The 11,811-nt window shown below is 48.0% G+C and overlaps 1 protein-coding gene across 1 annotated transcript in view; it reads left to right on the forward strand.

The window, feature by feature from the left end:
* LOC115473208 (WAP, Kazal, immunoglobulin, Kunitz and NTR domain-containing protein 2-like) overlaps nt 1-11,590 on the forward strand; it is a 30,177-nt gene extending 18,587 nt beyond the window's left edge. Inside the window, 8 exon segments of the mRNA XM_030207978.1 lie at nt 9,649-9,987; nt 9,989-10,118; nt 10,121-10,234; nt 10,237-10,476; nt 10,479-10,520; nt 10,523-10,777; nt 10,780-10,901; nt 10,903-11,590. Of these exon segments, the coding sequence (XP_030063838.1) occupies nt 9,649-9,987; nt 9,989-10,118; nt 10,121-10,234; nt 10,237-10,476; nt 10,479-10,520; nt 10,523-10,777; nt 10,780-10,901; nt 10,903-11,157 (1,497 nt within the window). The 3' untranslated portion in view covers nt 11,158-11,590.
* The last annotated feature ends 221 nt before the right edge of the window (nt 11,591-11,811 follow it).

Below are 11,811 nucleotides of genomic sequence, written 5' to 3' on the forward strand. Positions count from 1 at the left end.
CCCCGGATGCCCCCTTCTTTCTGGGTCCTGGTTTCTGAGGATAACGATCATGGAAGGCCCGTACCAACTCTGGGGCATGTACATTGGTGGCTGGCTCCCAGGAGTTGTTGTCGGGACCGAAATGCTTCCATGATAACAGGTAGAGCAGCTTTCCCCGGCGCCTCTTGAAGTCTAAGATTTCTTCAACTTCGTACTCAGGATCGGGGTCAGCCTCTGGAACAACTGGCTCTTTACCCTGTGGATGCCACTTAGACCCCCGAAAGACCTTCAGCAGCGAAACATGGAAGGCATTATGCATTCGTAGCGCTCTAGGTAACCGCAGGCGGTATGTCACAGCTCCGATCCGAGACTGGACCATGAATGGCCCGATGAACCGCGGCCCCAGCCTCCGGGAGGGCACCCGGAGCCTCAGGTATTTAGTACTCAGCCATACCTTTTGCCCCGGCTGAAGGACCGGGGCGGGGCGCCGGTGCCGGTCTGCAAACGACTTATACCTGGCGGCTGCTTTCTGTAGTTGTTCTCGGGCCATGTTCCAGACTTCCCGCAGGCCAGCAAGGGTTTGAGTAACCAGGGGCATAGAGGAGTCAGAGGGAATGGGCGGAGGAAGCCGCGGATGTTGTCCGTATACAATGAAGAATGGAGATTGCCCGGAAGCAGAGTGTTCACTGTGGTTATAGGCGAACTCGGCCCAAGGTAGAAGAGATGCCCAGTTGTCTTGCCGCCTGTTGACAAAAGCCCGCAAGAATCCCTTTAGCGTCTGGTTAATCCGCTCGACCATCCCGTTGGTCTGGGGATGGTAGGCAGAGGAGAAATGGGTGACGATCCCCAGGGCGTAACACAGGGCTCTCCAGAATCGCGAAGTGAACTGGGCTCCCCGGTCGCTGATGATCCTGACTGGTAGCCCATGGAGCCGGAAGATGTGCTGGATGAAGTGCTGGGCTAACAGTGCTGCCGACGGAAGCCCCGGCAGGGGAACAAAGTGCGCCATACGGGAGAACCACCCAAATTACTGTGTGCCCCTGGGAGCGGGGAGATCCGTAATGAAGTCCATAGACAGTTCTTCCCAGGGGGCTGCAGGAATGGGCAAGGGCTGCAGATCCCCCCAGGGGCGCCCCACAACAGACTTGGTCCGGGCACAGGTGGGGCAGGTCGTGACAAACTGAAGGATATCTTGGTTCATACGAGGCCATCGGTACTGTCGAGTAATAAGATGGAGGGTTTTTTGAAACCCGAAGTGTCCAGCCCACATAGACGAGTGTCCCCAGTGCATTACCTTTTCCCGGTTCTGCGGAGGCACGAATTCCCACGTTGGGGTGACCCCACCCGGGGCCGCACAGAGGCAAGCCGGATCCAACATAGGATGAGGTTCCTCGAGGTCCTCTGGAACTTCGAAAGGCTCTGGAGAGGGAGTCTGCAGGGGTGTTTTGCGCAGCCGACTGGAACACTAGTTGAAACCGGAACCTGGCGAAGAACAACGACCAGCGGGCCTGCCGCGGATTCAACCTTTGTGCCTCCTGCAGATACAAAAGATTCTTGTGATCCGTAATCACTGTAAATCGATGCTCTGCCCCTTCCAGCAGATGTCTCCACTCTTGCAGAGCTAACTTCAAAGCTAGCAGTTCTCTATCCCCTACGGTATAGTTGCGCTCCGCTGGGGAAAACTTCCGGGAGAAGAAGAAACAGGGTTGGCGCCGGCTCTTGGCGTTAACTTGAGAGAGAACAGCCCCGGCACCCAAAGCAGAGGCGTCCACCTCTACCGTAAAAGGTTTGTCCGGATCCGGGACCTGAACGATGGGAGCGGATTCAAATGCTTTCTTCAACTGACTGAACGCTGTGTGCGCCTCGGCCGGCCAGTTCTTGACATCCGCATGCTTCTTAGTGAGTGCTGTCAACGGAGCCGTCAATTGAGAATAATGGGGAATAAATTGACGGTAATAATTAGCAAACCCCAGGAACCGTTGCAGCGCCTTCAGGCCTTGGGGTTGGGGCCACTCCCGGATAGCGCGGAGTTTGTCTGGATCCATCCGCAGACCCCCAGGTAAGAGAATATGTCCTAAAAAAGGCAAAGTCTGATGGTGGAAAGAGCATTTGCTGAGTTTGGCAAACAAGCGGTACTGCCGCAAGCGCTAGAGGACGGTCCGAACGTGGGCCGCATGCTCCTGGGGATCTTTAGAGAAAATCAGGATGTCGTCCAGGTATACGATTACAGTAGAATAAAGCAGGTCTTCAAGGGCGAAGTTCATGAACCTTTGGAACACCGCTGGAGCGTTGCACAGGCCGAAGGGCATCACCCGGTATTCAAAGAGCCCCTCGTGCATGTTGAATGCAGTTTTCCATTCGTCCCCCTGCCGGATATGGACCAAGTTGTAGGCCCCACGGAGGTCCAACTTGGTAAAGATCTGGGCCCCCTGCAGCCGATCAAACAACTCCAGGATAAGGGGCAGAGGATATCGGTCCTTTACAGTGATGGCATTTAGACCCCGGTAGTCGATACAAGGCCTCAAGGAGCCATCCTTCTTGGTCACAAAAAAGAATCCTGCCCCGGCAGGGGACGTGGAGGGGCAAATGAACCCCTTCTGGAGATTCTCTCGGATGTAGGTTTGCATGACCTTCGATTCCTCTGGGGATAACGTGTAGAGTCGGCCCCGCGGTGGCATCTTGCCGGTCATCAAATTAATAGCTCAATCAAAGGACCGATGTGGGGGTAGCACGTCCGCTTCCACGGGATTGAACACATCAGCGAAGTCCCGGTACTCTTCTGGCAGAGCAGCTTGACAGACTGGCATGGTTCTAGGAGTGGCCACCACCGCGGGGCAGCTGGACTCCCGACCCCTCAGACAGGTCTCGGGGCAGGCGCCACCCCAGGCTTGAATCTTTCCTAGAGTCCAATCTATCACAGGGGTGTGACGCCGTAACCAGGGCAGGCCCAGCACCACGGGATGAATGGTACAGGGCAGAATCAGAAATTGAGCCTCCTCACGATGGTCTTCCCCCACTTGGCGCCCCAGGAATGGGGTCACCTCAGTGATAGACTGGGGTAACGCCATTCCCTGGATGGACGTCACCTGCAAGGCGGGAGGATAGGGCAGTATAGGCCATCCCATCTGCCGCTGGAGTTCCTGACTAATAAAATTTCCCCCTGCCCCGGAATCCAACAAGGCTCGGGTGTGAACCACCGTCTCCTGCCACCGCAGGGTCACCGGGAGAGTAATCAAATTGTCTGGTAGGGGATTTGAGTGCCCCAAGACCCCTCCCCTTATGGCCCCTTGGGAATAGCGTTTCCCGGCTGTGCGAGGCAATTGCTGATGAAGTGACCGGCCTCGCCGCAATACAGGCAAAGCTGCCCCGGAGCGTTGAGTCCTCTCAGACGGGGTTAACCGTTGACGGCCAATGACCATAGGCTCCTCGGAAACCTCCCTCGGCCCTCTGGAGCCCCGTCGAAGGGAGAGTACCCGACTAGGCTGGGCCCGCCTACGGACCCCCTCCGCCGGTCGGCATGGGTTCTAGCCCTTTCCTGGAATCGGGTATCCACCCGAACACAGAGCGAGATCAAGGCATCCAGCTGCCCCGGAACCTCCCGACCGGCCAGCTCGTCCTTGATCCGATCCTGAAGTCCCTCCAGGAAGATAGCGGATAGGGACTCCTGATTCCAGCGCAATTCTGTCGCCAGAGTCCGAAACCAGATAGCATAGTCCGCCACGGTCCCTTTGCCCTGCTGAATCCGCCGCAGCTCGGAAGCGGCGGAAGACGGCCTTCCTGGAAGATCAAACACCATGCGGAACCGGCGCTGGAACTCCGCGTAGTTATCCAAAAGTGGATCTTGTTGTTCACATAGCGGAGACGCCCAGGCTAGTGCTCGTCCAGTTAGCAAAGAAATAACATAGGCCGCCTTTACCTGGTCTGAGGCAAAAGCCTCTGGTTGCATTTTAAAGTACAAGTTGCACTGGTTGAGGAACCCCCGGCAGCTTCCAGGGACACCATCAAACCGAGTAGGCTCAGGGAACCGAGGTCCCGGGAAGGACCCTCCCTGACGGGGAGCCCCTGCAGCGGCCTGGTGCTGCACCTGGACCGTGGTTAACTGAGAGCAGACATTCTGCAGGGCCCCCGACAGAGCGTTCAACTGCTCCTGCTGCTGGTGGAGAATCTTAGCCAGGTCTCGTAGATCGGGTTGCGTTGGCGAGCCATGGCTTCAGGTTCCTGTCTGTCTGGGAAGAAGGTGAGCCCTTAGGTCCCGCAAGGCCCCGAGGACCTCAGAGGACAGCCGGGCAACCCCAAGTCTTCACCCGCAGCGACCACCGTTCACGGGGGTTGAGCCCCAGCTGCAGGCGGCCAACGGGACTTCCGGAACCGCGGGGTTGACGGACTGACCCAGCACTGGAACGGGAGCGGGGAGGGCAGGTGGCAAATCAGAGAAGTCCAGAAACAGGCAACAGGTCAAGGTAGGCGGCTATCAGAGTAGTCCAAAAACAGGCAACAAGTCAGGGCAGGCAGCTATCAGGGTTGTCCAGTAACAGTCCAAAGGTCAAACCAGGAGAACAAGGGAACGCACAGAGAACAGGAGCACACGAAGACTGGCCTCGGGAAACAGAACCTGAAGCAACGTCCTGTTCCAGCCCTGCTCCTTAAATACTGTCAGCATTCAACCGCCAGCCCCAGCCGACATGGCCGGCCAATCGGAACTCGGCTACTGCAGAAATCCCTCTGGTTGGTTCCGTCTGGCCTCCCAGGCGGGACTACAGTACCGGCATCCAATCTGGTTCCTCTGAGGCGGAGCTTCGGGTTCCCACGCCCGAATGTGGAGAAAACGCCGGCCATCTCGTCTCGGCGCCATCTTCCCAGCTGGTGCAAGCGCGGGCTCTGCAGCCGGCGACCGATAGCCCGGAAGCCGCGATCGCCGGCCTACGGGCCTGGCCCCGGACAAGGTGGCCACCGCTGCGACGGGTCCTGGCTCTCAGCCTCGGCCTCAGAATGGCCGGCCATCGCCGCAAGGGACACTGGCTCGGCCCTGACTGCACTCGAGACAGGCGTTCATCCGGGGAACCGTTGGGTAAGTCCTCTCTGGCTGCGGGTCCTTCCTCCCAGCCCTTGCTTCCTGCAGAGGAGCAGCCAAAGGGAGCGAAGGATGTGACACCAGCAATATAAGCAGTGGAGTTACTTTCTCGTATTTTGATTTTTTGAATATGTCTTACTGCCATATTTTGGATGGTCTGCAGTGATTTTAGTACATTACCTTTGCATCCTATGTATGCTGCGTTGGAATAGTCCAGCTGTGGTAGTATCAGAAATTGTGCTATAAGACGGAATTTGTCTGTGAAAATATTCTCTTTTCCTCCTCAGTTTCTATAGAGTTTTGAAACTCTTTGATGTCCCTGCTGAGACTTGATTTTCATAAGATAGGTGTTTGTCAAAGATGATTCCTAGTATTTTTAGTTGTTCTTCAATAGGGTATGTTGTTAGATTTTGGTAAGAATTGGGATTATGTGGGCTGGATAGTACCAGTAGTTTGGTTTTTGTCTCTGTTTAGTTTGAGTTTTAAGGTGTTGGCCCAGCCTTCCATAAGGTCCATACCTTTTTTTTACCCTTTCTGATGATATCTCTGTGATATTGTTCTCGAACGGTATATACGTGGTGATGTCATCAGCTTATATATATATGGATTGAATTTTCTCTAGTTTCTTTCCAAGTGGTGCTATCATAACATTGATTAGTATAGGCAATATTGGTGAGCCTTGTGGCACTCCACATTCTGGGATCCAGGGGGCTGAAAGCAGGTTAAACATTTTTACTATATATGATCTCATCTTCAGGAATCCATTTATCCAAGATGCTGCTGCTCCACTGATTCCCATGTGTCCAGCAGGATCATTAATATTGTGTGGTCTACTACATCAAAGGCACTCGACATATCAAATTGTAGTAGTAATATTTTCTGGCCTTGGCTTATCAATTTTCTGAATGTTGTTATCAGTGTGGTTATGACAGTCTCCGTACTGTGTAGTGGGCTGAACCTTGATTGGGAGTTGTGGAGTAGCGAGGACTTACATCAAATATTCTGTTAGTTGTTGTGCTACTAGACCCGCCATCGTTTGGTCAATAGTGGAATTGAGGCCACTGGCCTGTAGCTTGTAATAGCGCTGATCTTGTTTGTGGCATTATTGGGGATTGGGGTGAGTATGATGATGTCCTTATCCAAGGGGAAATGACCATTCGCAAACATGTATTCTATGACCATTCGTGAATATGTATTCTATGTGTTCCGTGTAGCATTGGATGAACCAGTCTGGTGGATTTTTTATCATATAGTTTGGGCAGCTGTCTAGTTGGCATTTAACATGTGCATACTTTAACATTGTTTTGACTAATTTGGTTGTTGGTATTTTAAAGGATGACCAGATTCTGTCTGCCTTGATATGATCATTGTTGGTTTTGTGTTCAGGTAAGAATTCTGTGAGGGATGTTTGCGGTGCACCAAGGGTTTATCTTACTTTTGTTATTTTTCATTCAAAGTATTGTGCGAGCTCATCTGCTGTTGGTGGTAATTCATTTGATGTCAGTAGGTTTTGGGTGTTTAGCAGGTTGTTCATGAGTTCATATTCTATTTTCGTGTTGGTCTGTTCTGTGTCTCCGTATATATTGCAGTGTTCTACTTTGGCTTTCTTAATGTTGTGTTTGTACATTCTTAGGGCTTTCCTGCATGTAATTTTATTCAGGTCTATTTTGTTTTTAGCCCAGTTTCTTCCCAGTTTTCACAGTTTTTTTTCATCTCTAGTAGTACATCCTTGAATCAGGGACGAGACTGTTTTTTGCTTCTTATTTTTGTTTTGAGTAGTGCTATTTTGTTTAGTGTATTTTTGCTTACTTCATCCCAGTTACTCAGGAAATGAGTGGCATTAGGTGTTATTTCTGTTTGTTCATTCTGTGCATTTGACCAGAAATTATTGTTGTCCACCTTCCCTCTGGTTTTAATTTTGTGTGGTGTTTTTAGTTTCCTTTCTTACCATTTTCTTTCCATTGGAGGGTGAGTGTGAGTTTGCTGTGGTCTGTCCATAGCACTTCTTACATAAGTACATAAGTAGTGCCATACTGGGAAAGACCAAAGGTCCATCTAGCCCAGCATCCTGTCACCGACAGTGGCCAATCCAGGTCAAGGGCACCTGGCACGCTCCCCAAACGTAAAAACATTCCAGACAAGTTATACCTAAAAATGCGGAATTTTTCCAAGTCCATTTAATAGCGGTCTATGGACTTGTCCTTTAGGAATCTATCTAACCCCTTTTTAAACTCCGTCAAGCTAACCGCCCGTACCACGTTCTCCAGCAACGAATTCCAGAGTCTAATTACACGTTGGGTGAAGAAAAATTTTCTCCAATTCGTTTTAAATTTACCACACTGTAGCTTCAACTCATGCCCTCTAGTCCTAGTATTTTTGGATAGCGTGAACAGTTGCTTCACATCCACCCGATCCGTTCCACTCATTATTTTATACACTTCTATCATATCTCCCCTCAGCCGTCTCTTCTCCAAGCTGAAAAGCCCTAGCCTTCTCAGCCTCTCTTCATAGGAAAGTCGTCCCATCCCCACTATCATTTTCGTCGCCCTTCGCTGTACCTTTTCCAATTCTACTATATCTTTTTTGAGATACGGAGACCAGTACTGAACACAATACTCCAGGTGCGGTCGCACCATGGAGCGATACAACGGCATTATAACATCCGCACACCTGGACTCCATACCCTTCCTAATAACACCCAACATTCTATTCGCTTTCCTAGCCGCAGCAGCACACTGAGCAGAAGGTTTCAGCGTATCATCGACGACGACACCAGATCCCTTTCTTGATCCGTAACTCCTAACGTGGAACCTTGCAAGACGTAGCTATAATTCGGGTTCCTCTTACCCACATGCATCACTTTGCACTTGTCAACATTGAACTTCATCTGCCACTTGCACGCCCATTCTCCCAGTCTCGCAAGGTCCTCCTGTAATCGTTCACATTCCTCCTGCGACTTGACGACCCTGAATAATTTTGTGTCATCGGCGAATTTAATTACCTCACTAGTTATTCCCATCTCTAGGTCATTTATAAATACATTAAAAGCAACGGACCCAGCACAGACCCCTGCGGGACCCCACTAACTACCCTCCTCCACTGAGAATACTGGCCACGCAATCCTACTCTCTGCTTCCTATCTTTCAACCAGTTCTTAATCCATAATAATACCCTACCTCCGATTCCATGACTCTGCAATTTCTTCAGGAGTCTTTCGTGCGGCACTTTGTCAAACACCTTCTGAAAATCCAGATATACAATATCAACCGGCTCCCCATTGTCCACATGTTTGCTTACCCCCTCAAAAAAATGCATTAGATTGGTGAGGCAAGACTTCCCTTCACTAAATCCGTGCTGACTTTGTCTCATCAGTCCATGTTTTTGTATATGCTCTGCAATTTTATTCTTAATAATAGCCTCCACCATCTTGCCCGGCACCGACGTCAGACTCACCGGTCTATAATTTCCCGGATCTCCTCTGGAACCCTTCTTAAAAATCGGAGTAACATTGGCTACCCTCCAGTCTTCCGGTACTACACTCGATTTTAGGGACAGGTTGCATATTTCTAACAGTAGCTCCGCAAGTTCATTTTTTAGTTCTATTAATACTCTGGGATGAATACCATCAGGTCCCGGTGATTTACTACTCTTCAGCTTGCTGAACTGACCCATTACATCCTCCAAGATTACATGGTTTTCTAGGATGTGGTGGTTGTTTAAGAGCCTGTAGGCTAGTATATCTAGTTGATGGCCTTTGGTGTGTGATGATATGGCTTGTGGTGTTTTGAAGTTTTATTGGTTAAGGAAGGTGATTAAGTTTGTAATATTAGAGTGGAGGAGTGGCCAAGTCGTTAGAGCACCAGTCTTGCAATCCAGAGGTGGCTGGTTCAAATCCCACTGCTGCTCCTTGTGATCTTGGGCAAGTCACTTAACCCTCCATTGCCTCAGGTACAAACTTAGATTGTGAGCCCTCCTGGGACAGAGAAATATCCAGAGTACCTAAATGTAACTCACCTTGAGCTACTACTGAAAAAGGTGTGAGCAAAATCTAAATAAATAAATAGGGTCGTGAGGATCTTCTATGAGCAGATTGATATCTCCTAGGAGAAGGACATCTGTGAAGTATGTGCAGGTGTTTGATACAAAGTCCATAAAGTTGTCTTGAGCATTAGCCCAGCTTCCTGGGGGGGGGGGGGGGGTTATAAGAGTATGCAGCATAATGGACCAGATAGTGTTTCATCCATGATTTTGCATGCTAGAATCTTGTTTGACTCTTCGGCCACAAGAGTAAGGGCCCTTGGAGTTCTGTTGGTATCTGACAGTTTGTTTGGGGTGGGGGGGGGTAGGGGGATGGTTTGTTTGGGGAGGATTTTGGCTTATGCATGCTCTGCTTGGATTTGTGTGTGTGTGAGGGGGGAAATTTATAAAACTTTGATGACAGACTTTATCTGTGTATGGGAAATGACTTTTTGGGTGGTTTTTCTTTTGGAACTTTGTATGCTTTGCAGTTCATTGTTGTTGAAACATAAAAGAAGCAATCTTTTGTATCATTTAAAAACATACTTATGGTGATTATGTAAATTTTTGTTTTCTTTCAGGAATGTGAAACCTATGAAAAATGTTGCCCTAATGTATGTTGGACAAAAAGTTGTGTTGCAGCCAGATACATGGATGTCAAGGGAAAGAAAGGTCCCGTTGGTATGCCAAAAGAAGCAAGTTGTGATCATTTCATGTGCACACAGCAAGGCTCAGTGTGTGACATCTGGGATGGGCAGCCTGTTTGCAAATGCAAAGATAGATGTGAAAAGGAGCCAAGCTTTACTTGTGCCTCAGATGGATTGACTTATTACAACAAGTGTTACATGGATGCAGAAGCTTGTACCAAGAGCATTATGCTGACAGTTGTTACTTGCAGGTATCATCTGACATGGCCTAATTACTAGTCCTGCCCCACCAGAAATCACAGCTCATCCTACCACAGTCTCTTTACAGACAACGGTCATAGATATTGTGCCACCAGCTCTAATTACTAATCCCATTCATCAGTCAGTCTATGTAGGAGAAACGGTAAGTTTCTTTGTGACATCACTGGAAGACCAAAGCCAGAAATCACTTGGGAGAAACAAGTTGATGGTAAAGAAAACATTATTTTGAGACCAAATCATGTAAGAGGGAATGTAGTGGTAACAATATTGCTCAGTTGGTCATCTATAATACCCAGCTTCAAGATGCTGGAATCTACACATGTACTGCAAAAAATACTGCTGGTCTGCTCAGGGCAGAATTTCCACTATCTGTCATCAAAGGAGAACATTCATCTAAAGAAACTGTCCAAAACAAAACCCATTTCCCAACAGATGAATGCCTGAAACAACCAGACAGTGAAGACTGTGGGGAAGAGCAGACCCGATGGTATTATGACGCAAAGAAAATAATTGTTTTACATTTATTTATGGTAACTGTAATAGTAACTTAATCACTTTGAAACATATGAGGTCTGCATGTTAACCTGTATGAATGGGCCAGTCAACATCTGTAACCTCCCAGCTCTTCAAGGCCATTGCAAAGCTTATGAACCAAGATGGGCATACAATAACTTGATGAAGCAATGCCAGTCTTTCATTTATGGTGGATGTGGAGGTAATGAGAACAATTTTGTAAGTAAAGAAACCTGTGATGATATGTGCCCTTTTCCAAAGAATCAATATTGCAAAATTTGCAAACCTCGCCAAAATTGGTAACAAGCTTCTGTAAAAGCGACTTTGTTATTCTTGGACGCATAATAGAACTGACTGAAGATCAAGAGTCAGGACATGCCTTGGTTATTGTGGAGGACATTCTAAAAGATGAAAAAAATGGGCTTAAAGTTTCTGAGAAAGGAGCCTCTTGAAATCACACTTTTAAACATGGACTGGAATTGTCCTTGTCCTAATATGACCACCGTAGAGGGGCAACTAATCATCATGGGTGATGTTCACAATGGCATGGCAGTGCTAAAGCCAAATAGTTTTGTTGGTACCTCCAGTGCCAGGCGCATAAGAAAACTTCGTGAAGTCATCCACAAGAAAACATGTGAACTTTTGAAAGAGATTCTAGGATTAAAATAATGAATCCCCCATAGAGAGGATTATTTTAGAGCAAGTAGATTGTTCTGTTAAAAAAATTGGCCCCTTACAGAAGCAAAAGTATAAGGCATATTTAGATTATGGGATTAAACAGTTCATATACTGCTGGCTGCCTATGAAAATAGGATGTCAAAGTGTGCATGCCATTTTCCAGGTTCATACTTTAGGCTAATGTAATTTTGCCCTTTAAACATTAGCAACAAGATATGTGCACACCTAGCAACACCATGAAATATTCAAAATTCAATTGATTTTTGTTGTGCTATTTGTTTGACTATCAAGTAAAATGTATTTTAATTAATTACTAACATTTAAGTCCTGACTAAACCATAAAGTAGAGGATAGCCTAGTAGTTAGAGCAGCAGACCTAGAAACTAGAGAAGCCAGGGTTCAAAGTTTACTGATGCTCCTTGTGACTTTAGGCAAATCACTTAACTGTCCATTGCCTCAGGTACAAAACTTAAATTGTAAGCCCTCTGGGGACAGGAAAATACCTAAGTGTATGTAAATGTAACTTGCCTTGAGCTACTATTGAAAAGATATGAACTAAATTCAAGTAAATAAAAACAAATAAAACTAAAAGCTTGATTCAATGAAAATATGTTTGAGGGTTTGCAACATCTATTTTTCAACTCT

Source organism: Microcaecilia unicolor, chromosome 6 (genome assembly GCF_901765095.1).
Source record: "Microcaecilia unicolor chromosome 6, aMicUni1.1, whole genome shotgun sequence".
Lineage (NCBI taxonomy): Eukaryota > Metazoa > Chordata > Amphibia > Gymnophiona > Siphonopidae > Microcaecilia > Microcaecilia unicolor.